The sequence below is a fragment of the Eulemur rufifrons genome, chromosome 7, assembly GCF_041146395.1.
Source record: "Eulemur rufifrons isolate Redbay chromosome 7, OSU_ERuf_1, whole genome shotgun sequence".
Taxonomy (NCBI): domain Eukaryota; kingdom Metazoa; phylum Chordata; class Mammalia; order Primates; family Lemuridae; genus Eulemur; species Eulemur rufifrons.
Genome location: NC_090989.1, coordinates 286161522 through 286189150, shown reverse-complemented (window position 1 = coordinate 286189150; position 27629 = coordinate 286161522). Strand labels below are relative to the sequence as shown.

At 51.5% G+C, this 27629-nt stretch overlaps 2 protein-coding genes across 12 annotated transcripts in view; one reads left to right on the top strand and one right to left on the bottom strand.

Moving 5' to 3' along the window:
• The window catches only part of PNPLA7 (patatin like phospholipase domain containing 7), a 70033-nt gene that overhangs the window by 7923 nt on the left and 34481 nt on the right, over window positions 1-27629 (top strand). For 8 of the 11 annotated variants that reach the window (XM_069477178.1, XM_069477175.1, XM_069477174.1 and 5 more), the window contains 9 exons: window positions 1332-1412; window positions 10207-10335; window positions 10897-10977; window positions 12399-12525; window positions 14114-14257; window positions 20394-20494; window positions 20715-20861; window positions 24743-24820; window positions 25690-25895. In XM_069477178.1, coding sequence (XP_069333279.1) covers window positions 1332-1412; window positions 10207-10335; window positions 10897-10977; window positions 12399-12525; window positions 14114-14257; window positions 20394-20494; window positions 20715-20861; window positions 24743-24820; window positions 25690-25895 — 1094 coding nt within the window. Of the gene's footprint in view, window positions 1-1331; window positions 1413-10206; window positions 10336-10896; window positions 10978-11006; window positions 11140-12398; window positions 12526-14113; window positions 14258-20393; window positions 20495-20714; window positions 20862-24742; window positions 24821-25689; window positions 25896-27629 lie in introns of those variants that run through there. The other 3 variants (XM_069477177.1, XM_069477184.1, XM_069477186.1) reach the window with 2 other exon arrangements.
• On the bottom strand, window positions 17412-18392 carry LOC138388600 (ubiquitin-ribosomal protein eL40 fusion protein-like). Its single transcript, XM_069477195.1, has one exon. The coding sequence runs from the start codon at window positions 18070-18072 to the stop codon at window positions 17674-17676; it is 399 nt and encodes a 132-aa protein (XP_069333296.1). The 5' UTR covers window positions 18073-18392; the 3' UTR covers window positions 17412-17673.

The following is a 27629-nucleotide window of genomic DNA, read 5'->3' as shown; positions in this document are numbered from 1 at the left end:
TGCTCAGGTTGGTCTTAAACTCCGACCTCAAGCGATCCTCCCGCCTCAGCCTCCCAGAGTGCTAGGATTACAGGCGTGAGCCACCGCGCCCAGCCTCCTGATATATTTTAAATACGTTAAAATGTTTCTTCCAAGGATCCTTTGAGCCCAGGAGTTCAAGGCTGCAGTGAGTTATGATCGTTCCACTGGACTCCAGCGTGAGAGACAGAGTGAAACCCCATCTCTTAGGGAAAAAAAAATGTTTCTTTCTCAGAATACTGCCTTTAGTGGTTTGGTAGTAAATCATTGTATTGATCTGACATGATCAATTGAACCCTTGCAGTATTTTCAAGTTTCTGATTATAAATTTTAGTTGTAAGAAAATAATTTAGGCACTCGTTCACCTAGGAGCTAAATATTTGTTTCCTGCCCCTGTTAGATTATACCCTTGAATCCTGGTTGCTGGGGGTGGCCGCTGGGTCAGATCCTAGCGAGGCTTCCTGTTAGGGAGGGCGGCATCGGGTCGTCCGTCCTGGCAGTTGGTGACGCAGACTTCCCACTACCTGTTACTGTTTGGGGCAAATACGGAGTGAATCCTGGACTTTGTATGGGGGTCTCCTGACCTTAAGGGCTCCTGGGAGTGGGCAGTGATCCCAAGACGGTTCCTGCACTATCCTTCTGGGTGTCTAGAACAAAGGTGTTGTCTGGGCAGAATATTTGATTCTTGGGTTTGTAGCTTAGTGTATGGCTGGACTTGGTGGGATTGTTAGAAAGGAAAGGGCCTTTGTTTCGACCAGGCTAGGGAAGTCGGAGCCAGTGGCTCCTGGGGCATGTGGCCGTCCAGCTGGTGCCCAGAGACTGTCCATGCTTGTGAGGGGCTGCTGAGAGGACCGGACCCGGCATGTTTCTGGCCATGGGGGAGCCGTGGAGGGAGGGTGACTGTTGCCAGATTGGATTTCCAAGGTCAAGCTGAGATGAGGTATTAAGTCACCAAAACTTCATGTTTTTTCTCCTTTTTTAAATAGAAAATCATATTAAACTTGTATAATTTATACTGATAAAAACTGAATTTGGTCCTCGGCAAACTAAGGTTTTGTGAAATTTCACCGAAATCCACCCAGTGAGGACCAGTCATGGTGTTGAGAGGCTGTGGCCAGGTCGGGTTGGGTTTTGTCAGTCGTCCTCATTCTTTTCTCTCCTCTGGTTCTGGCAAGTCCAGCCGGTCCTCTGCCTCCTCGTCTGCGGTGCCCACCTCATCAGGGGTGACGTGCAGGCGGAGGCTTGCTGGCCTCGCCGCCCTGGGCCCCGGGCACCCCTGGACTGACAGGGCTTGCTGTGCTCTCCACGCGCAGGATGGCACCGAGGTGGTGGTGAAAGAGGTTCTGGCGGGAGACAGCGTCCACAGCCTGCTCAGTATCCTGGACGTCATCACGGTGAGCACCCACCGTGCCGGGCACCTGTCACCGTCAGCCCCAAGGCCTTGGTTTTCCCATCTCTCCTGGACAGCAGGTCCCTTGTTGGTAAAGGCCAGTTGTCCACAGTGACACGGGGTGGGAGGATTTTCGAGGACACGAAGGAGCTTCCTTCCTCCCACAGTAGGTAAGGGGGTGTTGGGGAAACCGTGACGATATGTTTAACAATAGCCAGGCATTTGGTTCAGGATTTTGGTTGCCTTTTAAATGATTGTTTTTTGGACTGGGCGATACATGTATGTGGTACAACGTTCAAAAGGCCCCAAAAGTTGCAGAGTGACAGTTTCCTCCTCTCCTCAGGCCCCAGGACTCCTCCCCAGGAGGGACCTACTACACTAGGTTCACGTAGGGCCTCTCATGGTCTCCCGTATTCGCTGTTCCTTGTTGCAGTGAAGGGTCTTGTGTGTACATCATTCCAGATGTTGGAAGACCGGTCTGTAGGGAACATCGTTAGGGTAGACTGGCTGGGTCCCGGGGGATGCACATTTGCCATTTCGACCGGTAATTGCTGACCCTCCCCCCACGCAGCGTCTGTCCGGCAGTGGCCTGTGCACCCTCAGCAGCGCAGGGTGCTGCCCAGCGCTGCGTCTTGGCGGATCTGACAGATGGAAAAACTACATCTCATGATTTTTTAACTTTTTATTATGAAGCATTTCAAACACACAGAAGCAGACAGAAGAGTAGAGTCAGTCCCTGTGCCTGTCACCAGCTGCTTCAGGTCTCAGCTCAGTGTCCCGTTCCCTCCCTGTTAATTAGAATTTAATATTTGCTTAATCTTTTTTTTTTTTTTTTTTTTTTTTGAGACAGAGTCTCACTCTGTTGCCCGGGCTAGAGTGAGTGCCGTGGCGTCAGCCTAGCTCACAGCAACCTCAAACTCCTGGGCTCAAGCTATCCTCCTGCCTCAGCCTCCCGAGCAGCTGGGACTAGAGGCGTGCGCCACCATGCCCGGCTAATTTTTTTCTATGTATATTTTTAGCTGTCCAAATCATTTCTTTCTATTTTTAGTAGAGATGGGGGTCTCACTCTTGCTCAGGCTGGTCTCGAACTCCTGATCTCCAACGATCTTCCCGCCTCGGCCTCCCAGAGTGCTAGGATTACAGGCCTGAGCCACTGCGCCCGGCCTGCTTAATCTAATTTTTCTTTTTAGTAAAACCTACATACGGTGAAACAAATCTTAAGTGTACATTAGCTGAATTTCGCTGAAAGCGTATACTTGTGTTGACACAAAAGGGGCATTTGATTTGAATCTTACTCTTTGAAGTGATACCTTTTCAATTTTAGCTATATATTGAGGCAAATTTTACATCGGTTTTTCTAGACTTTGTGAGGATGGATCTTCGCCACAGTGCATTCGGGCAGGGCCAGGAGTCCGGGAGCTGTGTGTGAAGTCTCCTGGTGGAGCCTGGAGACTCCTCTGACCCAATCCTGAGTTCTTAGGCGTGGAGAGAAGGCAGCAAGCTCCACACGGACGTGCTGGGGTGCCCAGTGTGCTCACTCTGCTCCCTGTCAGATGAGCACAGGCATGCTTTGGGCCGTGTAGGGGCCTGGGGTGGAGGCATGGATGGGACCTCAGTGCCTCGCTGGGTCCCCGGGACTAGGTGTGTCTTCACAGGACACTTGCCGCAGGCTGGGGAGGCCACCTACCTGGCGGAGAAGAGGACACCCACGTCCTCTGAGCAAGGCTGACCTGTCTTCGAAAGGCTGGCATTCAGCTTTGAGGGGGCCACTGGCATGGGCTGGGGGGCCTAGGGTCCAGGCCACCGCGTCGTCTCTGCTCCTGGTCTGGCCTCTGGTGGGTTTGTGTCTGTAGAACTCTGGCTGGCTTCTCGGGGACTCCTGAATGTGTAAGGCTTGCTAGTGGGCCTGAGAAAAGCCAGGAAAGGTCTGGAAGAGCTTTGGCCTCCATGGACGTAAACCACTTAGACATATGGCACCTGCATCCCTCCCACGACAGCTGGTTTGCTTCCGTGCGAACTGGGGAGGGGCCTTTCTCTGTTGTTCCTTATTGTTTTTTTGTTTGTTTGTTTTTCTTTTTAAATCTCTCTTGGTCTGATATTCCTATTCTTTCTGATTCTGATCTCCTTCTTCTGTGTTGAGCCTGATTATTACAGCACTGTGATGTGGATGGCCAGGAAAGGAGAATTGTGTGCTGTGACCAGGGCCAGGGTTGTGTCCTGCCTGCCTCAAGAGCTGCATCCCTCTCCTCCTGTGTCCCTGTCAGCCCTTCTCCCTGGGGGCAGGAACCCACCTTCCTTGGGTGTCGTGGCAGTAGAAAATGGGCCATGATCTTGGAGAGAAATTATTGTATATTGTGATTAATTGGTCACTTGGAGTGACATAATTTTTGCCTCATCAAACATTTGTGTTTGTCATTCTAATAAAATGTAAATTCCTTTTTTTTTCTTTTTTGTTTTATTTATTTATTTTTTTGAGAGAGAGTCTCACTTTGTTGCCCGTGCTAGAGTGCCGTGGCGTCAGCCTAGCTCACAGCAACCTCAAACTCCTGGGCTCAAGCAATCCTCCTGCCTCAGCCTCCCAAGTAGCGGGGACTAGAGGCATGCACCACCATGCCCGGCTAATTTTTTACTATATATTTTTAGTTGGCTCACTAATTTTTTTCTCGGTTTTTAGTAGAGACGGGGTCTCGCTCTTCCTCAGGGTGGTCTCAAACTCCTGAGCTCAAACGATCCACCGGCCTCAGCCTCCCAGAGTGCTAGGATTATAGGCATAAGCCACCGTGCCTGGCCCAAAATGTAAATTCTTACCAAATAACATGAACAAATTCTAAAATATAATCATTCTTGATGTTTTATACATCCGTCCTCCCCATCCCCAAAGCCACTTCCGACCCTTAGTTTCCTCCCGAGCACCCTGCTTATCTTGCTGCTCGTAGTCAACTTCCTGCTGTGGGTGCCAGCGTGCCTCATGCTCGGTGCCAGCGTGCCTCATGCTCGTGCTCGAGACTCCTCTCCCACCCCCAAAAGTCACGTTTGCATTCAAGGTGGTGTTATTTTCACTTTACCAATAGTCTTCACAGCTGACCCATGGAGTGTACTAGGGTTAAATTTCCCTTTTTGCCAACTTTTTATTTTCCCTGTAATTAACAGTTGTCATTTTTTTGGTTGCTGAGGTTTTTTTCTATGCGCTCATCACAGATTTATGCCCTGACCCAAGTGCTCCATGAGTGGTACTTTTCTTTGGGGAAAGCCTCCACCCAGGAGCCCCCGCCCCGTCGTCTTGTCCAGGCCTGTTGTCCAGCTGCCATCCTGGGCTTTCCCACTGACTGCTCTGGGGTTTGCGCCCTCTCCTGTGTGGGGCTCATGTTTCCTCTTTCTTGGTCTCCTTGCTTGTTTTGCTGGAGCAAATCCTCTGTTGGATTCCTGAGACAGAATACAAGGGAGGTATATTTTTTTGAAACCCTTACAAATCTAGAATTGTCTTTATTCTACACTACTTTTATCTTTTTGTTGTACTTTCTAGGAGATTTTTCTCAACTTCCTTTTGGAAACCTCGCACAAAATTTTTAATTTCTGTCATATTTTTTTATTTCAAGAGATTTTTTTTCCTCTGTTCTTTTTTCTTTTTCTTTTTTTTTTTTTTTTTTTTTTGAGACCAGTTCTCTGTTGCCTAGGCTGTGGAGTGTAGTGGCATCATCACAGCTCACTCCAACCTCAAACTCTTGGGCTTAGCAATCCTCCTGCCTCAGCTTCCCAAGTAGCTTGGGACTACAGGCATGTGCCACCACGCCTGGCTAATTTTTCTTACTTTTTGTAGAGATGGGGGTCTCACTGTGTTGCCCAGGCTGGTCTCGAACTCCTGGCCTCAAGTGACCCTTCCACCTCAGCCTCCCAAAGTGTTGAGATTATAGGTGTGAGCCCAACCTGAATGTTATTTTTAAACATCATATTGTTTTTACTTGATGGATAAAGTAACACGAGGTTTTCTTTGGCTGTTCTGAATTTCTCTTCTCTGTTTATTGGTTTCTGTCTTTAAGATCAGGGGCTTTCTGTCTCTAACATTCAGTTTATGTGAGAGTGAAATCCTCGGACACAGCGACACAAACCAGTGTAGATGCATCTCATAGACATAATGTGGACCGAGAGAGACCAGGTACAAAGAGCACACACTGTGTAATTTCACTTAAATGAAGTTTAAGTACAAGTGACACTGGTACATGATGGCAGAGCAGTGGCCAGCCAACTTGTAGTGTAAAAGCTTTATGGGCCACGTAGTCTCCATTGCCGCTACTCAGTGTGGCCGCCGTAGCGTGAGTGAGCCGTCGGCAGTGTGCAAGTGACAGGTGATGGGAGGGTTTGGCCCTGAGACTGCACTGGCCACCTCTGTGACAGACGTCACATTAGCGGGTGCCTGTCAGAGGGTTAGGTCGTGTATTCATCTGGGGAGACGGAAGGTAATCCGGCCTGCCAGACATGTTCTATGCTTTGATTTGGGTGGTAGTTATATGGGTTAATTATAAAAAGAGAACTCGTGTGAGCCACTTGAGAGCTGGGTGTAAGTCCCACGTGTGTGGTTGGGGCTGTCACCTGGGGACTTCCTGCAGGAGGGCCAGGCAGGAAGCTGGCTCCTTATTTTGGGAGTTGGTAGCCCACAGGCCAGTGTCTGCAGGTCTGCAGGGCAGCTTCCCAGGGAGGAGCCTGGCAGCATCCTCTGTGGTGGCATTGACTTACGCAGGGCAGGTGTCTGGGGTGTTCCCGTCCAGAGCAGACACTGTGCTTTGGCCCGTAGCTGTGCCTGTTGTCCTGGTGCTCAGCCCCACTTCACCTTCCCCAGAGGAACACCTGCTGGCCTGTGGGCCTAGAGGAAGGGCCACCTGCCAGCCCGGTGGGGCCGAGGAGGAGACTGGGGCTGGCCTGCTCCTCCAGCAGCCCCTCCTGCCTCTGGCCTCCCGAGGTCCTGCCCGGAGCCTCCCATGGGCTCTGCAGCACGGACCGTTGTCCCTGTCCAGGTTCTGCACCCCCAAAGCGTCGTTTCAGCTTTCATTAGAGGACTCCATGGACTACATCAGCTTCTGAAATTTTGTTGACATTCCTTATCTACTCTTACTTTTGCCTGACATAAGCGTGTTTACATTCCATGAGGGAAAAAGGATAAACACGTATCTTCAACCTACTCTTTCTAATAGGAGGTTGGCTTTATTATTTTAATTTTGCAAAGTTGTTACAAAATACTTCAAATATACAAAAAAGCATGATACTGCTGGGTGTGGTGACACATGCCTGTAATCTCAGCTACCCGGGAGGGTGAGGTGAGAGGATCGCTTGAGGCCAGGAGTTTGTGTCCAGCCTGGGCAACATAGAAAGACCTCGTGTATGATAATTTTTTTAAAAGCATGGTATTGTAAACAGACATGCTAACTATAACCCAGGTTGTGTCACCATAACACGAGTTAGCTACTAACTATCAGCGTCGTTCAAGTTACCCATGTGTGTGCTCTGATTTCACCCTCTTCTTCCCTCAGAGATAGCTAATTTTCTTTGGTATTCATAGAATATGTGGTGCAATTTTGCTTGATTCTGAATCTCACAAATGGCATCCTACTTGTACAAACAAGTGTTAGTTTGTGCAGGATCATTAGTGTGCGATTCCCGTGTGGACAGGCATGGTTCTCGCTCTGTCACTTAGACCACTGCTGACTGGCCATCGTTTGCTGTTGCACAGGACGCTGCTGGGAGTATCTGCAAACGTGTGCACATGCGGGTTTCTCAGGGACCCTGCCTGCCACGGCAGCATCTGTGCACCTGGCCCACAGCCTGAGGGCACCGCCTCTCCCTGGTTGTCATAGTTTCCAGTTTTAGGTGAGGTTGAGGGCTTTGTTGATCTAAATAAACAACTAGATTTGAAAATAAAATGGACGTGAGCCACTTTTAGAACAGCTGCTTTTTCCTCCTGCCCCAAACATGCGCACATGCTTTTCTCTCTAGTCCCAGAACAGAGATGAGAGCTGCCCGTCGCTGGGTGTGTGTGGATGTCTCTCCCTTGTTTCTCCAGGGTCTTTGTACGTCCTGGTTGCCTAACCTGGTGACTAGGGGGCGTGCTGGCCACGCAGGTCTTTTTTTTTTTTTTTTTTTTTTTTGAGACAGAGTCTCACTCTGTTGCCCAGGCTAGAGTGAGTGCCGTGGTGTCAGCCTAGCTCACAGCAACCTCAAACTCCTGAGCTCAAGCGATCCCGTGTCTCAGCCTCCCGAGTAGCTGGGACTACAGGCATGCGCCACCATGCCCGGCTAATTTTTTCTATATATATTTTTAGCTGTCCATATAATTTCTTTCTATTTTTAGTAGAGGTGGGGTCTCGCTCTTGCTCAGGCTGGTCTCGAACTCCTGAGCTCAAACGATCCGCCCACCTCGGCCTCCCAGAGTGCTAGGATTACAGGCGTGAGCCACCGCGCCCGGCCTCCACGCAGGTCTTGTAGCTACGCCCTGGGAACAGGAGGAGGCTGCACCCGAGTCAGGGTGTGAGCACAGAGTGCCCGAGGGAGGGAGCTGGCCTCCACAGCCAGGCCGTGTGGTGTGTGTGTAAGGGGACACCCGCTGGCCTTATGAAGGGTGGCAGAGTGACTCCGGAGAGGGCCTTTCTGTGCTCATGTTTCTGGTGGTGCTGGGTGGATCTCTCTGTTGTGGGGGGGGGATAGCTTTTTTATGTAAAGGTTTTGAAATGAGAACAAAATTATAAGTTGAAGAAAAATTGCTGAGTCTCAGAGCTTGATTATAACATCCTGAGACTGGAATGTCCGTGTTCCTGATGTGCAGGCTGCGCAGCGAGCACGCGTGTTCGCCCAGCTCTGCTCCAGAGTGCAGTGATGTCAGCAGGGCAGATACCCGCTCGGTTTCACCTTGTTTGAGCCCTTGCTTATGTGGCCTGGTGCACGAAAGCAAAGTAGAATTCTCTTGAACAGCAGCAGCAACAAACAGGTGAGCTGCTGTTGCATTAAATATCTGTGGTGATTCATTAGGCTTCTTCATTCTGGTTCTCAAAGAAGGAAATTAAGGTTTTATTTTTAATAAAAGCAAAGTAGGAGAATTCTAGTTTTGCTGTGGCAAGGTAATGCTACTGTAGCCTCTCCTGCTGAATACAGCTAAAACTCTGGACAAAATGCAAAAAGCAATTACTAGAGAACTCTGAAAATTAAGCAGGCAGATTGTGGGTAGGAATCAAAATATAGGACAGCCACCCATAAGGGGACGAGCTTTTTTGTTTTTTCTTTTGTCTGATTGCTTGCCTTGATGGCAGCTCACTCACAGAGCCAGCTAAAACCCTGATGGGACATCCTCTAAAAGGACCAGAAAAAAGGGCCCCTGAGGGCTGGAGAGTGTGTGTGTGTGCGTGTGCGTGTGCGTGTGTGTGTGTGTGTGTGTCAGGGAGGAGAGAGCTGGGGAAGTGGATCCCCTAAGTCTGTCTGTGAAGCTGCGAGATCTCGGGACAGACCCAGAACAGCACAGCAGAGGTTTTGAAAATTGGATTAAGATTCAAACCTCAGCTCAACTCTCAGACTAACTCCTGAGTGACATGCGTGAGGTGGAGCGAAGCCTCAGAACAAAGGTTTTGAAGACTGAGATATTGAAAAAGGAAAAAAAAGAAATTTCCTTATTAAGATAAGGACAGATACACCGTATGACGTAGGAATCTCATCCGTAATTATTTAGCAAGAGAAATGACAACTGTGTTCACACAAAGACCTGCATGCATATTTGTAGTAGCTTTATTTATAAGTGCCCCAAACTGGAAACAACCCAAATGTCCGTCCACTGGCGAATGGAGAAAGAAACTGCGATGTGTGCAGGAGACAGGCTAGTGCTTAGGAGACAGATGCACACACCACTGGTAGATGCACCAACATGGATGAATCTCAGGTGTCATCTCGGGGAGAGAAGCCTATGCACTGTGTGGTTCTATTTAAGTGCCATTTTGACAAAGCTTAGACCATAGGGACAGTGAAGGCAGGTGAGTGTTTCCAGGAGCCAGCGGAGGGAGGAACAGAAGATGAGAAAAGGCCACAGAGGGACGTCCCGGTATGGGGCTGTTCTGTTTCTGTGCTGGTTGTGAACACACCAAAAAGCTGTGCACCAAAGAGGGCAAATCTTACTGCATGCAAAGAATACCATGATTCAGAAACATTCTCTTCTTTCCAATGCCAACCAACTTCCATAAGGTAGAAACCAAAAGCCACTCATTAGGGACTTTTGTTAGGCTCTTTGATTAGCCACTTGAAGCCTTGTTGGCAAAGTCCACTTGACGAGTCACGCAGCACTGCAGCTGGGGTCCCGTGTGTGCTCCTGGGTAGAGGCTCTGGTTAGTGCTTGGTCACTGTCACATGCAGTGACATGACTGTGGTGGTGGCCATTTGACAGGAGAGTCCTGACTGTCTCAGTGGCCTTTCTAGGAAGCCTGCATGGGTTGATGTCTCCTACACCCTTTTGACCAGGGAGTACTGACAGCTGTGACAGTTGAGACCAGGGCAGGACATTGGAGAGCTGGGTCCATAATTCTCAGCGACAGGTGGGAGCAGGTAGAAGCATCACCTGGTGAGTGTGCAGGTCTGACGGTACCGGCTGCATCTGGGCCTGCCCCACCCTGGTCTGTTGGTGGCCAGCCTTCGCTGTGGATCTCTTGGACGTCCGAGGCACATGTGCACTTTGTGCCCAGAGCGCTACCAGTGGAACAGGAAGCCAGGGGGGCCTCCCTCCGGGGGGCTCTGCTGGGCCCACAGAGCAGGGACTGACGGAGCTGCTGTTGCAGGGCCACGCCGCGCCGTACAAAACGGTCTCCGCCCGCGCGGCTGTCCCGTCCACCATCCTCCGGCTTCCAGCTGCGGCTTTCCAAGGAGTTTTTGAGAAATATCCCGAAACCCTGGTGAGGGTGGTGCAGGTGAGTCACTTCTCCAGTCAACTCTGCCAGCTGCTCTGGGTCCTCCGAGGCAGGGGACCCAGCAACGGGCTTGGGATTCCAGGAGGTCTGTTTGCAGGTTACTGTCTCAGTCCTGAGTTGGATAGCCATGAAAATGGACTCAGAAGAATAGTGTAATTGATGTGGGATGCTGAGTGGGCATGGGAAGAACTAAGGCTGGTTTTAAACATTTTGTAACAGATATTTTATAAAATTAATATTCATAATTTCAAAGAGGTCTTCAGATCTCTCATTCTCTCCCACGAAGAGATTTTTAAATTTTTATTACACTTATTTTAGAGTAATTTTAGATTTACAGAAAAGTTACATAAATAATGCAGTTTCCACATGCTGCTCACCCCCCATATTAACATCTACGTTATCATGGCGAGTTACCAGGAACAAGGGGCGTTTTCACCCCTGACGGGTCCCTGGAAGGGGTTTGGTTTGTCCTGGGTCTGGTGGGCGTGGTTCCCTGCTGGCGGCCGCGGCCCTTGCCCTGGGCCTGTGGCTGGGCTCTCGGCACGTGCGCGTCTATTGCAGATCATCATGGTGCGGCTGCAGAGAGTGACCTTTCTGGCTCTGCACGACTACCTGGGCCTGACCACAGAGCTCTTCAACCCTGTAAGTGGACACACTGCCTCACAGAGCCCTGTGTCAGCTCCACGTGGTGTCAGGATGGCCTGTCAGCTGTCACTGCAGGGCACCCAGTGCCTGGTGGGGACAGTACCAACCACAGCTGTGGCCATTCTGTTTGCTGGTCTTCAGGACTTTGGACTTCGGGAGGTGACTACTGGGCTGTGTTTACTTTTCTACCTTAAAGCGAAGGCCAGTGGATGAGTTGGGGGCTTGATTCTCTGGGGGGCCTTGTGTTAAAAAATTCTCTAATCGGTTAAGATTTGGGAAAGGCGGAATTCCTTCTCCAGTGCTGGAGTTCATCCCTTCTGGAGACTGGCCTGATTGTGAGCGGCCGTATTGTGCCCCTGCAGCCTGTGTTGCGGGAGAATCTGGTATTGGAGGCCTCCTTTGTCACTTTGGGTCCATAAAGCACTGACTGCCCAAACACACACACATTTTCCCTTTCTAGCTCCCCATGGCGCTGTAAGCTGAGCTGACTGCTTTGTCCGGTGGAGGCTGCTACCTTCCTTCCATCCCTGTCCCCGGGTCCGTCCTGCCAGCACTCAGCTCTGTGTCCCGCCCTTGACTCCTGCTTTCTATGCAGACTGGGTGGGGTTGAGCTGGTCCCACACTGTGAGCTGTTTGGAGGGAGCAGAGCATTGTCAGCGGTGTAGGCCCTCGAAGCCTGACTCTCCCCGCTCCCGGCAGTGTGAGCCTGGGTAGACACCCGCCCTGTGGAGCGGGACAAGGCTGGCTCCCACCTCACAGAGTTCTCAAGAGAACCAAGTGCGATACTGGTTTCATGCCCTGCTCTGTCCTCACAGCCGAGCTGCTGCCCCAGTATGTCGAGGGCACCCAGCCAAGTACTGTGGGGCATATAGATAAAGCCCTGGTGGTTACGAAATGCCTGATGTGTGTTTTTTATTTGGATTCAAAATTTTCTTTTTCACCTTAATGAAGTCTATTACAGTTTCTGACAATTTGGGCCATTATTTTGATTTGATAAAGTGTCTTAGAGCCTAAGATAAAAGTAGGCTAAACCTTTGTTGCGTTAAACAAACCAATCCTTTCTGTCTTTTTTTTTTTTTTTTTTCCCTTCTTGAAACAGAGTCTCACTCTCTTGCCCCCACTAGAGTGCCGTGGCATCAGCCTAGCTCACAGCAACTTCCAACTCCTGGGCTCAAGCGATCCTCCTGCCTCAGCCTCCTGAGTAGCTGGGACCACAGGCATGCGTCACCATGCCCAGCTACAAATCAGTCCTTTTTTTACATGATTGGATTTCCTAGTTGATTATTGGCCTCTTCTCATTACCTGAAATGTAGCTGACAGTTTTCCTTGCGAGTTCCCCCCTCACCAATGGTGAGCAGTCCCCATTAGAACGCAGGGGTGTTGCTGGAGCAGCGCTGATGTTCCTTCTCATGTCCCAGGAGAGCCAGGCCATCCGCCTCATGTCTGTAGCCAGCGTGGCTGCTGGAAAGGCCAAAAGGCAGATGCTCTGTGGCCCAGAAGAGCAGTTTGAGAGGCCACTGGGGCCCCGGAAGTCCTGCGACTCAGGTACTGTCCTGACCCAGGGAGGGCCACCTCCAGCCCAGAGCCCAGGTTCTTCTCCCTCCCACTGCCCAGGCCACCTCACACGCACCCAGGCCACCCCACGCGCACCCCGGCCACCCCACGCGCACCCCGGCCACCTCACACACACCCAGGCCACCTCATGTGCACCCCAGGCCACCTCACATGTGACCAGGTCACCTTGCCCTCCATTCTTTAGTTCTCCCCATATTTTTTTTTTTTTTTTTTGAGACAGAGTCTCACCCAGGCTGGAGTGCAGTGGTGTCATCACAGCTCACTGCAGCCTCCAACTGCTGGGCTCAGTGATCCTCCTGCCTCGGCCTCCCAAAGGTCAGGGATTGCAGGCACGTGCCCCTGCGCTCAGCCTATTCTCCCCACAATTATCTGTGAGGGACTCAAGGACCAAGAAGGCCCCACGTGGCCTTAAGGCCATAGGTTCCCCAGCCCAGCCCAGGTGAAATGCCCATATAAGGGAAGAGTTTTTCACCTATGTGCTCTTACTGCGCTGCTGTGAGCTCTCAGGAGGGCTTGGATTTGGGAAAGAAGCTGTCCAGTGCGGCCCATACTGACTGAGTCACCTCGAGGATGATCTGTGGGACAAATTCAGCAGCCACCTTATCAGGTGGGGTTTATGCCCTTTGCTTTTCTTACAGCCTGTCATGTTCCCAAAGATTTCAAGTGGTCGACAAAAAGCATGTGAAATTAAATAAAGCAGTGTTTGTTAAAGTGGGGTGACAGTGGAACAGAACACAAACTAGAATGACCTGCTTTCACTCGAGTGTGTCCTGGAGACCTGCAAGGGCAAGTGCCTGGCCCGGCCACCCAGCTGGCCCGTCCTAGACGAGGCTTTGCACCATGATGTCCTTGAAACCCAGCTCTGGCTGATCTGGTTCCTCACAGAAATCCATTTTAGAGTATGTGTCATTTAAGTATGTCTGCCTGAATAGCATCCTCTGACCTGAACTTCTGGCCATTAAGAAGCAGTGGAGCAGGGCAGCTGGCCTGGCGTGGGTCTCGGCAGAGGTCAGGGCGGGGGAGGTTAGCAGGCCCCTGTGGACGCAGAAGACAGCATCGGTGTAGGAGGCAGCCTCCTCCATCCTGTGTGGTGGGGGAGGCCAGGGTCCTTCCTGGAAGGTTCTTGTGGGTCCACTCCACATGAGGGACAGGTGGAGTGTCGAAGCCTTGCATGGTTCCTCCCAGGTGTGCTCAGATGGCCACCTCAACTGAAGGAATGCCACTGAGAAAGGGACAGCTGGCAGCTCCCACCTGAGCAGGAGTTTGCTGTCAAGGCACACAGGCCGGCAGCTGGGGCGGTCAGTCCAGGAGGACCATGGAGAAGGGTGGGCAGGGGGAGCGGAGCAGGGCAAGTCTGAGGCTGGCACTTGCTCACCTGTGGGGCCAGCCAGGTGCAGATGAGGAGGGGTGTTTGTGTGCAGGTGCACAGGGCGCTGTAGAGGGCTGTGCCTGGGCCTCAAGATGTGCAGATTGGGTGCCACTGTGGGGACCCTGCTCTGTGAGCTGAGCTGGACACTGGGCTGTGTGGACACTAAGGCTGTCACACCTGTCTCCTCAGCAGATCGTGGGGGTGGCCGTTCAGCAGCCTCTGGGCCTCTGCTGAAGAGGAGCCTCTCTGTCCCTCTGCCTTCTGTCCATGGCGAGATCTCAGACGAGCTCGAGAAGTCCCAGGCAGGTGACCCTGACCCTTCGGCCCCACAAGGTAAAGGACCCCCAACAGCTGCCTAGCCAGTATTGCCGACAGGCTGTCTGTGTCTGAGCTGCCCTGGCACTCAGCGTTGGTGCAATTTATAGATGGACGAGAGCCCTGTGGGCCCAGAGGAGCCTACACCTGCGCTCTCACTCTGGGGTCCAGGCTCGGCGGGTGTCTTGCTGCCCTCCACATCCTCTGCACACCTGTCCCATCTCACCATCCCCTCATGCTTCCCAGGGGTCCCGGCCTCACGGCTTCCCACCCCCACCCCCCTCTCCCGTGCTTTGCTTGCTGGATCTCAGGTGCCGTTTTCACTGGGCCCCCAGGCTGCAGCACCTTGTCCTCGTCAGTCACCTGCTTCCCTCCTCACGCCTGCTTACATGCACCCCCCAACTCAGGGGCCTGTGCTCTAAACTCTTGCTGCTTGTGGCGAACACCCAACACCTAGTGTCCAGCCCACAGCCGGGCTGCGGGGCCTCCGGCCTCGGCGTGTGCAGGTCCCCAAGTCCATCCTGCTGACCTGTGGTGCAGCCATGGCCACAGACTCGCTGCTGGCCACCAGCTCTACTCTTGCTGTTTGTTATCCCGGGAGCCGGCAAGCTGCAGCACCTCCTAGTATATCTGATAGCTGTCTGGGTTTCGCCCTAAGAATTGTCTGATTATATTTGCCCGCTTTCTGCAGAGTTTCTGAAGTTTTTGTTGATTCACATTGTTTACGCATATCTCTTGGAAAATGCATCCACAGGGACCTTTGCTGACTAGGGATCCTTGATTTTTGTTTATTGAAAACCAAAATTTGGATTTATGTTTTGGGTCTTATTTATTCTTTCCTCATTCCTGAGTCATAAATATATTCTTATAAGGATTATTTCTGTTAGCTTTTAGTTTTACTTTTCACATTGCGGTCTTGGATTCATCTGTAGTTCACACTGCAAGTAAAAGAAACTCATCTTGTTCTTACTCTATATAGTGATAATTTACTCAACACATGGGTTGTTTTGTTTGTTTGTTTGTTTGTTTTTGAGACAGGGTCTTTTTTTGTCACCCAGGCTGGAGTGCAGTGGAATTGTCATAGCTCACTGCAACCTCAAACTTTTCTGCCTCAGCCTCCAAAGTAGCTGGGACTACAGGCATGTATCACCACACCTGGCTAATCTTTTGTAAAGATGGCATCGCTCTTGCTGAGGCTGGTCTCAAACTCCTGTCCTAAGCAATCCTCCTGCCTTGGCCTCCCAGAGTGCTGGAATTACAGGTGTGAGCCACCACGCCTGGCCCTTACATGGGTTTTGTAAGCAACAGCTTTTTAAAGATATAATTCACATACCATAAAGTTCACACTCTTAAATTGTGCAATCCAGTGGTTAAAGCGTGTGCAGGTCCAGCTTGGGCAACAAAGTGATGCTCCGTCTCCCAAAAAAATTTTTTTTCAGATACCTGGTGTAGTCCTTTCTTATCTGATGTTTTGTTTTCCATGGTTTCAGTTGCCCATGGTCCAAATCTATTAAATGGAAAATTCCAGAAATAAACAATTCATAAGGTTTATATCACTTGCTGTTCAGAGCAGCGTGATGAAAATCCCACGCTGTCCTGCTCTGTCCTGCCTGGGATGTGAATCATCTCCTTGCCCCTTGTCCAGCGTGTCCACACTGGACACATTATTCCGCCTACCCCCCATTAGCCCCCGGGTAGCTGTCTTGGTTCTCAGAGAGGCAGATCACAAGAAGAAGGTCGAGTACAGTGCAGTAAGATACTCTGAGAGAGGACAGACATTCCACATAACTTTTATTACAGGACAGTGTTATAATTGCTCTGTTTATCATTACTGTTGTTAATCTCTTACTGTGCCTAGGTTGTAAATTAAACTTTATCATAAGTGTGTGCGTACAGGAAAAATCACAATACTTACAGGGTTCAGTACTGCCCACGGTTTCAGGCATCTACTAGGGGCTCTTGGAACATCTCTGCCTCAGATAAGACTACTATATTCACAAAATTGTGCATTGATCGCTACCATCTAATTCCAGAACATTCTCAGTGAAGAAACCCCACACCCATCAGCAGTCACTTCCCTTTTCCTCCGCTCCCATCCAGCCTGCAGCATCCACTGATCTTACTTTCTGTCTCTGTGGATTTCCCTGTTCATTTCATTGCTTGGGTCTATTTTTAAGGTATCTTTTGTGTTCTGTTGGTACATTTGCTTATCCCTTACTGTAACCAAGTTATTTTTTATTTTTGTTAACTAGTTATGGTAATATGCATATAGAATGTGCATATCATAAGTGAACAGTTTGATGAATTTTCATAAACTGAACTCACCTGTGAAGCTATATTAAGAGCAAAGAAATCAGCTGGTGAGAACCCCATTCGTGCTCCTTTTGCTACCACCAGCACCACCGGCAGCAATATTTTGGTTGTAAACCTGTTCCCCACCACCACTTGCCTACCATCCCAGCTGATTTCTAACAGCTTAAATTAGTTTTGCCTATTTTTTCCTTTTATTTATTTATTTATTTATTTTTGAGACAGTCTTGCCCTGTCACCTGGGCTAGAGTGCAGTGGTGTCATCACAGCTCACTGCAACCTCAAACTCCTGGGCTCAAGTGATCTTCCTGTCTCAGCCTCCCGAGTAGCTGGGACTACAGGTGTGTGACATGATGCCTGGCTAATTTTTCTATTTTTAGTAGAGATGGGGTCTCAGTCTTGCTCAGGCTGGTCTTGAACTTCTGGCTCAAGCAATCCTCCCACCTCTGCCTTCCAGAATGCTAGGATTACTGGCGTGAGCCACCATACCTGGCCAGGTTTTAAAAATTTTTATGTATTTATTTATTTTTGAGACAGGGTCTGGCTCTGTCATTGAGACTGGAGTGCAGTGGTGTCATCATAGCTCACTGCAGCCTCAAACTCCTGGGGCTCAAGCAATCCTCCCACTTCGGCCTCCCAAAGTGCTAGGATTACAGGTGTGAGCCACCACGCCCAGCGTAGGGTTTTTTAAATGGCAGTATTTTATTGAGGCATAAGTAACACACACAGTGGTGCACCAAGCTAAAGGGTATAGCTCTGTGAAATCTGACAGGCACACACTCCCATGTGCCTGTCACACAGTCGATAAGCCATATGCCCCTTCCCACGTCCAGTCTTCCCCTAGGGTGTGCGTGTCTATGGCTCTGGTTTTGGCTCTGCTAGAACATCCCGTTCCATGAATGGGGTACTTAGGATACGCTCTGTGCCTGGTGCCTTTCACTCAGTGTGATGTTCGTTTGTATTGTGTGTATCTGAGGTTTGTTCTGTTTTGTTTGTTTGTTTGTTTGTTTGTTTGTTTTACTGCTCCAGTCAATGAAACAGAAACTTTATTGAGGCCCCGGAGCCATGGGGCTTGGGTAGGAGGCTACCCTGTGGGGAAAGGAAGAGGAGGCGGTGGAGGGGCCTTATTTGACCTTGGGGCACAAGTTGTTGGTGTGGCCACACTTCTTCTTAAGGCAGTTGACAACATGGGAGTGCAGGCGAACATAACATTTGCGGCAGATCGTCTTGTCGCAGTTGGATTTCTGGGCGAACTGGCGGAGGGAAGGCTCAGTGATGCCACCTCGCAGATGAAGCACCTGGTTCAGGGCGGACTCTTTCTGAATGCTGGGATCGGAAAGAGTGTGGCCATCCTCCAGCTGTTTGCCCGCAAATATCAGGTGCTGCTGGTCAAGTGGGATGCCCTCCTTGTCTTGGATTTTGGCTTTGACATTCTCAGTGGTGTCACTGGGCTCGACCTCAAGGGTGATGGTCTTGCCCGTCAGGGTCTTCACAAAATCTGCATCTCTGCGTCTGTAGCTCATTTGCCTCGTTGAAGAGAAAGAGAGATGGTGTGTTGTTCTTGGAGCTCATTCATAGCCTCCCATTGATGCCGAGTGCCATGTATATGACCTGATACAGGTTTCAGGACAACCCTGAGATAGGGGTGGTATAAATTCTACATTTTGGATGAGGAAATTGCAGCTTAGGTAAGTCACTTGCACGCACAGCTTGTACATGCTGGGCCAGATTCAGAACTAAATGTGTATGTTCCAAAGCTCGTGTCTGGTCTGGAGATGTGAAGAGGGGGGTGTTCGGTAACATTCAGAAGTTGACTGTGGATCATAAAAGGTGTGTGTCTGTGTGTGTGTGCAAAGTGGCCTCACCCTCTGCTTTGTCCCATGGAAGCCACAGATGGAGCCACCACAAAGCAGCAGCAGGAGAGTTCCCACAGGCAAGTGCCCCAAACCATCCAAGATGGAGCCTACTGCCTTCCAAAGAAGGGAGCACTACAGCCAGGGCGCTCACTCAGGGCACTCAGTCTAGGGAGGACGCTCAGGCAGGACACTCACGACTCTCAGTCAGGACTCTCAGTCGGGACACTCAGGACTGTCAGTCAGGACTCTCAGTCGGGACACTCAGGACTGTCAGTCGGGACACTCAGTCAGGACTCTCAGTCGGGACACTCACGACTCTCAGTCAGGACTCTCAGTCGGGACACTCAGGACTGTCAGTCAGGACTGTCAGTCAGTACTCTCAGTCGGGACTCTCAGTCGGGACACTCAGGACTGTCAGTCAGGACTGTCAGTCAGGACTCTCAGTCAGGACTCTCAGTCGGGACACTCAGGACTGTCAGTCAGGACTGTCAGTCAGTACTCTCAGTCGGGACTCTCAGTCGGGACACTCAGGACTGTCAGTCAGGACTGTCAGTCAGGACTCTCAGTCAGGACTCTCAGTCGGGACACTCAGGACTGTCAGTCAGGACTCTCAGTCGGGACACTCAGGACTGTCAGTCAGGACTCTCAGTCAGGACTCTCAGTCGGGACACTCAGGACTGTCAGTCAGGACTGTCAGTCGGGACACTCAGGACTGTCAGTCAGGACTGTCAGTCAGGACTCTCAGTCGGGACACTCAGGACTGTCAGTCAGGACTCTCAGTCAGGACTCTCAGTCGGGACACTCAGGACTGTCAGTCAGGACTCTCAGTCGGGACACTCAGGACTGTCAGTCAGGACTGTCAGGACTCTCAGTCGGGACACTCAGGACTGTCAGTCAGGACTGTCAGGACTCTCAGTCAGGACTCTCAGTCGGGACACTCAGTCAGGACTCTCAGTCGGGACTCTCAGTCGGGACACTCAGGACTGTCAGTCAGGACTCTCAGTCGGGACACTCAGGACTGTCAGTCAGGACTCTCAGTCGGGACACTCAGGACTGTCAGTCAGGACTCTCAGTCGGGACACTCAGGACTGTCAGTCAGGACTCTCAGTCAGGACTCTCAGTCGGGACACTCAGGACTGTCAGTCAGGACTCTCAGTCAGGACTCTCAGTCGGGACACTCAGGACTGTCAGTCAGGACTCTCAGTCGGGACACTCAGGACTGTCAGTCAGGACTCTCAGTCGGGACACTCAGGACTGTCAGTCAGGACTCTCAGTCGGGACACTCAGGACTGTCAGTCAGGACTCTCAGTCAGGACTCTCAGTCGGGACACTCAGGACTGTCAGGACTCTCAGTCAGGACTCTCAGTCGGGACACTCAGTCAGGACTCTCAGTCGGGACTCTCAGTCGGGACACTCAGGACTGTCAGTCAGGACTCTCAGTCGGGACACTCAGGACTGTCAGTCAGGACTCTCAGTCGGGACACTCAGGACTGTCAGTCAGGACGCTCAGTCTGGCGTGATGCTCAGTCAGGGAGCTGGGTCAGGTTGCTCAGTCAGGATGCTTAGTCCTCAGCACTCAGGCCAGGGCATTTATTAGCAAACCTGTGTCCATCCTTGGCAGATGGCAAGACACGGGTGTTGTGCCGGGTGTGTCCCTGGTGAAGGTGTGAGGGTCTGGAGTTTATTTGAGTGTTTAAGGAATTTGGCTCAGGGTGGGGGTGAGTTTCTTTCAGTGCTTTGGGCAGCAATTTGATATCTTTGTCAGGCCTGAGAGTGTTCGAGGCCCCAGTTTGGGTTCAAGCCTTGTGGGGGAAACCTCCAGCTGGTTGGTCACAAGGCGCCCAAGGTACTCCATGATGTTTGGTCTGGACACCCTACACCCTGTAGTGATTGGAGTCCTGTCTACCAGGATTTTTGCTGTTGGACATGCAGGGTGCTCAGGTGTGTGGACCAGCAAGCAGTGTCCTTAGTCTCCCCTCTGTTTGTAGGGGGCCCAGCTGGGGCCACCTCAGACCTGGGTATGGCGTGTGACCGGGCCAGGGTCTTCCTGCACGCAGACGAGCACCCCGGGAACTTAGTGGCCAGCAAGGTGGGTCCCTGCCTCTCTCTTTTCACCCCTCAGTGTTCTGCCCTCCCTGGCTTGCTAGTGCCTTGAGGGACACGACCCATCCTCTGATGTCAGACAGTCTGCAGAGGGTCACCAGGCTCGGCCAAGCTGCTCAGGGCCAGTGCAGTGTCCAGGTCTGGCCAAGCCCTGCATGCCCTCCTCGCCACACGCCTTCTAACTGCTGGTGTCTGTTCTTCTCAAGTCCAAGAAGAGTGTGATTGTTGCAGAGGTCCCCTCTGGGGCCTTCCAGTACTCGGAGACTCACGCGGATGAGACTGTCGCCAGCAGGAAGACAGACGCTATCTTCAGAGCAGCCAAGAAGGACCTCCTCACCCTGATGAAGCTGGACGTGAGTGCATGGTCCCCAGGGCATCTGGCCCCCGTCCCCACAGCACTTGCAGCTTCCCCTTCTTTCAGGCAGTGGTTCAGGCACGGGAGGTGGCGGCTGCAGGGGCCTTTGGGGTGGAGCACAGGCTCAGTTTGCCGTTTGGCATCCCTTTCTGTGAAGCGCGGGTTCTAGCCTCTTCCCCATTTTCTGTTAGGGCAGTTTTTGCTTTTGATGTTTAGGTTTCTTTATATTTTCTAGATCGCAGCCCTTGGTTGGGTGTGGGTCATGCGCATGACTACTCTAGGGCCTGCCTCTTTGTACCTGCTGAATGCTATCTGTGGTGGACAGAAGTTCCTAATGATAATGTAAAACTTATTGATCTTTTCCTTTGTGGTTAGTGCATTCTGTGCCTTAAGAAATATTTCCTTGCTCTGATAACATAAAGATTTTCTACACTGTTGTCTAAAAGCCTTACTTCTTTTTTGCTTTCTGGGGTTTTAATGTAGATAAAATTAGTTTTTATGAATAAGCAAGGAAGGACTTGGATTACATGTATTTTTTCCTCATGGAAACCCGGCTGGCCCAGTGTCCTCATTGGAAAGTCTGACTGTTTGCACTAGTCCGCTGGATCTCTGGCATCGCTCCAGGCTGTCCTAGGCCCTCCCTTCTGCCGTCTCTTGCTACGGTTGGCACCTGCAGTGCAGCTCTGCAGATGGGGCTGACCTCCTAGGGCGAGAGCGAAGGAAAGAGAAAGGCCAGGTTTTCTCACCCTTTCTGGCCCTCTGGGCCTCTTCCCAAAGAGGAGGAAGGTTGAGGGGGTTTCTCCTGACGTTTTTGTCATCTGCACCATGGCACAGCACAGCATCTCTGCTGGGTCAGCCTTCAGGTTGAAATTGGCAGGCAAGGGAGGAAGGAGAACCAGGCCCTGCCCGGTCCTGGTCATCTTTGATGCTGTGACCACACCCCTGCCCCAGCCCACCTGCTACCCCGTGGTTTTCAGAGTTCTTTTGTCTGATGGTGGCTTTTATCTTCTGTCCGGAGTTAATAGCTGTAATTCGAGGGAGAGCGGCTACTGTGGGTATACTTCCTTCTGCTGCCATCATTCTCGAGGGACTTTTTGCTGGGGAGAGTTCTCAGTCAGCATGTTGGGGCGGCACCGACTCTGGCTTGCGTTGGTTCCACTGAGTAGTGTCCTGACCTGTCCTCCTTTGGAAGTAACTCTTCCTCCTGCTGCTTCTAAGATATTTTCTTTTCTTTGGTTTACTGCAGTTTCCCTATGATAGAGCCGGGTGTGGATTTCTTTTTATTTATCTTACACAAAACTCATTGGACTTCAATCTCTGCCCTGAATCCCTTTTGAAAAATTATCAGCATTCTTTGTTCACGTACTGCCTCTGCCCATTTCCTCTCCCTTCTGAGACTCAGGTGCATGCGTCTTCTCATTTATCCTCTGAATTTACCCTTTCTTCTGTATTTCCCATTTTTTGAAAAGTCTTTTTATGCTTGAATGTAGATGTTTTCATTTAAGTTTACTAATTCATTTTTTACAGTATCTAATCTGATGTTAAACCTATGCATCGACTTGTCAAGTTTGGTTATTATACAGTTATTCTAGAATTTCTACTTTTAAAAAAATCTGTCACTATTGAAATATTTCTAGTTCTTGTTGAGTGTGTCAAGTCTGGCTCTCAGGCCTCTTAGCGGTCATGCCCTGTGTCAAGTTCTCTCGTCTTTCTGTTTTCTTTTGTTCCCTCTGGGTCTTGCGCATAATGTGTTACCTCTTGCGGACACTTGTCATCTTTGGTAACGATATGCTTTGGTACTGTGAGCTCTCTATAGTACTTAAGTACTTATTTTTGGACATAATATGAAACCCAAGGTAATGTCTCTTACAGAAGAGATTTTCATCTACTTTGCCAGAGTCTGAACTGCTGGAAATTTGGGATCACTTTATATTTAGACTCTATCAAGGCTTGAGATTTGCTGGGCCATTCAGGTGTCCCAGAGCTAGACTCCAGAATTCCTCAGTTATGCTTAAAATTTGGGGAGTTACATTCAATCCAGCAATACAATTTTTGGATTATTTTTATATGACGTTTTCTCAGTTTCACTTTAGTAATTTTAAAGTTATTTTGATTATTTTTAAATACTCAGTCATTGGTTCATCTGGAATTTAATTTTTATTTTCTTACTCAGTATAGAAAGGTTTAAACCTGTAAAAAAGTAGCAGTGATAGTGTCATGAAGTCCTGCGTACTGTCACCCACGTTCAGTAATTATCAGTTATGGCTACTCATTTTACAGCTATACTCCTAACCCACCCCCTAAATAGTTTCTTTCTGTAAAATTTCAAACACTATATATAGTAATTTCATGTCATTCTTCTCTTAAGGTTAAGGACTCTGTTTTGTAAGACGTAGCTGCAGTGGAATGTCAGGGGCCTCCGTTGCTCGTCTGCCCAGCCGTGTTCTTGGCCTGGCTGTCATGGTGGATTTTAGTCATGTCCTGTTCTTGTGCACAAAGCAGGGTCTCTGTAAGGTCTATACGTTTGCAGTTGGTTGATACGTTTCTTAAATCTTCTCTCTTGTTAAATAACTTTTTGTTAATGGAAAAATTCAAATATTTGCACAACGGGTGCAATGGCATAATGAGGGCGAGTGCCTGCCATCCAGCACAGGCGCAGTGACGGTCAGCCCACGACCGCCTCGTCTCATCCGTACCCTCCTTGGCGCCCCCAGCCCCACCCCAAGCATCCCACTCTGAAAGCAAATCCCAACATTGTACTGGGTCACTAGTAAATACTTTGGTATTTACCTCTAAAAAATGGGGGCTATTTTTAAACATAACCACAACACCATTATCACTCCTGGCAGTTTAACAGTGAGCCTTACTGTCTTCAGCTGCCGGTTATACCTGACTTTCTAGCAGTCTCCTTAGTCGTGACTGTGGTCCTCGCCAGGCCAGCCAGGGCGTCCTTCGCGTCTTCCCTGGAGGCCCCTCCCTCTGTTTTTCCTGCCTCTTCTTTTGTCGCAGAGGCTGGGCTCCCCCTCCCACAGAGCTTCCCGCAGCCTGGGTGGGACAGTGGCACCTGCTGCTCCAGGTGGGTGGCTGTGGCCTGTGGCCTGGCAGTGGATACAGGGGCCACGCCAGAGTCTCCTCCCCCTTCTCTACTGCCCCCCACTCTGTCCTGGCAAAACCAGGTCTCGTCAGGAGGCGTGTGATGTCGCGTCTTCCTGTGGGGAGATGTCAGCAGCCTTTGACGCCCAGAGCTCAGATCCCTTCATCATTGGGGTTTGAGGAGTTTAAGAATTTAGTTATTTATCATGTTACAAAGGTGACCAATGATTTTCTTCTTGTGTTTGTTTCATTATCACTGTGAACTATGGATTCAAACATTTTGGTGATTTTAACTGTTTGCAGGTGTGATTCTTGCAGATGCTCACCTGGGCTCCCCGTGCAGGCTCCTGGATGTGCTGGGCACTTCCCAGCCGTCCTCAAGAGCTGCCTGGGCTCCAGGCTCAACCTGACTAGGTCATTGTGGAGCCTAGTTTTTGTAGATAGCATGAAAAAGGGCGCCTCACTGATAGTTTTCTCATGAGTTATGCTGGCACCATTCATTAAATAAATCACCATTTCTCACTGAAAAGAAATCCTCTCTCTTTTACATAAATTCACAAAAATGTTGCTGTCTATTCCTGCATTTTTGGTTATATTCCACTGAACTTGTCTCTTTCTGTGCTAATATCACCACTTTGCAGAGTCTCTGTTAGCATCCTCAGAGCCGCTGCAGCCTCTGGCCTGCCGCGCTCGGCCTCTCCTTAGTCCAGGGTGGCCTCGTTCCTTGTGCCTTCACTCAGCTTGTCTCTTCATGTTCCCTCTCTTGAAACCAATTCTGTCTTTTAGGACCCGTCCTTGTTGGATGGCCGCGTGGCACTTCGCCATGTCCCTGCTGGCACTGTAGTGTCTAAACAGGGAGACCAGGTGAGCGAAGGGCCCCAGCCCCGAGGGTGTGGCCACTGGGCTTGTCCGTGCAGCAGCACAGCACAGGGCAGAGCTGGGCCAAGGGGGCTGCAGAAGCCGTCTCACTGTGGGCCTGCCGCCCCGCTTGCTGGGCACTGAGGCACAGCCGCAGCCCTCAGGCTGCCCCGAGCCCTGGGAGTCTTGCTTCTGCAGTACTACCGTTTCTGTTCACACCTGACAGGTACGCAGATTTGGGAAGAGGTCATGCACTGGACACAAGCTGGGGTTTGCCTGAGTGGTTTTGTGGGGCATATTTATAGACATTGCACCGAAATGTATGTGATGTGTGCAGGGTGGCCAGGTGTCGGCCCCCACCCAGGGCAAGAAGAGGCACCCTCAGAGGCCTGGCTACAGGCCTGCCAGTGCGGGACCCACCACGAGTGTTTCAGGGAGAGGAAGTGTCTTTGCTTCTGAGGGAATACTGGACTGACCAACACATATTTGTGTGGAACAGTTAGATGCCAGGATGCTGGGAGGGAAGATGCGTGTATCTGAGCAGGGCTCGCTGCAGGGAGCTACACACATTTCCTGTGACTAATGATTAAATAATAAAACCGCACACATTGCTGAAATGTGCCTGCGTCCAGGGCTGGTGAGGTCACCGACTGCCGGAGGAGGAGCTTGTTGCTCGCCTTGTGTCTGTGGCGTGGGGCGTGGCCCGGCGAGGCCAGTGCTGTCGTCCATGTGCCGAGGCCAAGCAGCCTCCCCAGGCCCTGGTCCACAGGACATCCCAGGCTGCCTGCCCAGTCCCACCCCTAGCTGCTGGGGCGTCTCCCTGAGCTATGGGTCACACTGCTACCATCAAGCCAGCGCCCCTCTGCCTTTGTCAGGACGTCAGCATCCTCTTCGTGGTCTCGGGGCTGCTGCACGTGTTCCAGCGGGAGACCGACAGCAGGGAGGACACCTGCCTGTTCCTGACGCACCCTGGGGAGACGGTGGGCCAGCTGGCCGTGCTCACGGGCGAGCCCCTCCTCTTCACCATCAAGGCCAACAAGGACTGCAGCTTCCTGTCCATCTCCAAGGCCCACTTCTACGAGTGAGTCCCCCGGGCAGCACGCCCAACTCCTGTGATCTGTCCCTGAGGTGTGTGTGACATGGCTTCCAGCAGGCAGCTGCATGGTCCTTCGGGCGCGCCTACACTCTGCCCTGCCCGCTTGTGTGTCCCCAGTTGGTGTGTCCCCGAAGACTTTGCGATGCGAGGCCCAGCCCGCTGCTCCTCTGTGTGGGCTTTCGAGCTCACTGTGTGACCAGTTGGCCGCGTTCGTCCGCGGAGCCAGGCCCACGTCTGTGCTCTCCTCCTGGTGAGGCAGAGCCAGCGGCGATCTGCATTTCACTGTCACCGTGGGTGCGTCGCGCCTGACCTGGCCTTGCCCTCCCATTGCAGCTCAGGTCCATGCTCCCCCGACCTACTGCTCAGCAGGGCCCACTTAGGGCCCAGGCCCCAGGCCCCAGCATGTGGCTGTGAGCAGTGGTGCCTCGGGCCACCCTGCTTTACCCACTGGGGCTCGCGCTGTAGGAGATGGCACTTCTGGGGTCGAAAGGCAAGGACGGTGTGGCAAGAAAGCTGCTCTGCCTCCTGGGCAGATGGGCCAGCTCGTGTGGGGCAGAGCACGTCAGTTTTGTCATCCATGCCCTGGGCTGGGGGACCTTCATCAACCTGACCCCAGCCCATGGTCCCAGGTTCTGTCCCCCAGGCTCAGAGCTGTCCTCGGCCTGCCTGTGGGGTCCCTGGGCTGCACCCCTTGCTGGCCCTGTGGTCAGGAGGGCTGCCTGGCAGTGAGCTGCTTGTCCCAGGGCACCAGACGGATTAAACGCTACCATCATTTATGCATTGCCAGGGGTCCAGAATTTCCCTGGAGCCCAGAGTTCATTTCAGGGCCTTCACCCTTGTGTCTGGCTGCCCGTGGTGTGTGTTTTCCAGAGGCCTCTGCCTCCTCCCAGGCCAGAGTCCTGCTGTCATCGCAGAGCTCTTCTCCCCGAAAGGTCAGGCAGATGGAAGGAGGGGTCAGGGGCCAAAGGCCAAGGTTGTGGCCAAGTGCATTTCCTGAGCAGTGGTCAGGAGGGGTGGTTCAGATGAGCAGGATGGCACCACGCTCAGCTCCCTCCAGCCAGGCTGGCCCGGTGGTCTCATTCTGTGCTCTCTGGTGTCCTCAGTGTGAGTCAGGACCTCCTTCTACAGCGGGGGAAACTGAGGCTCAGAGAGGTGGAAACCTACCCGGTTCCCTCCACCAGCAGGCGGGCCCCAGGATGGAGCTGGGTCCATCTCCTTCCTGAGCACTCGGATCTGCGTCCCTGAGGCACAGAACACGCTCCCAGCCGCTGCTCTAGCCCCGGAGCTCCTGCCCTCTCTGCTCTGGGAGAAGCCCAGGAGGGATGGCAAGGAGCCAGGACGGGGACTGCCAGTGTGGGGGTGAGGGCCCCTGCCTTCCCTGTGCCTCGACACGGCCAGATCCCTCCGTGCCATGTGTGTCTGTGTCTGAACGGGTGTCTGTGTGTGTCTGGATATCTGTGTCAGTACAGGTGTCTGTGGCTCTAGACGGGTGTCTGTATCTGTTCCAGTGTCTGTTTGGGTGTGTGTGTCTCTGTTCGGGCGTCTGTGTCTCTGTACGCGTGACTGTGTGTCTGTGCCGTGTTGTCTGTGGGCAGTGTGAGAGTCCCTGGAGTGGGCAGTCCCACTCCCACCCCGCAGGCGTAGTCCAGCTGATGTCCTGGATGTTCTCCAAGCCAAGGGCTCAAGCGCCACATTCCCATCTTTGGGGTCTGCATAACT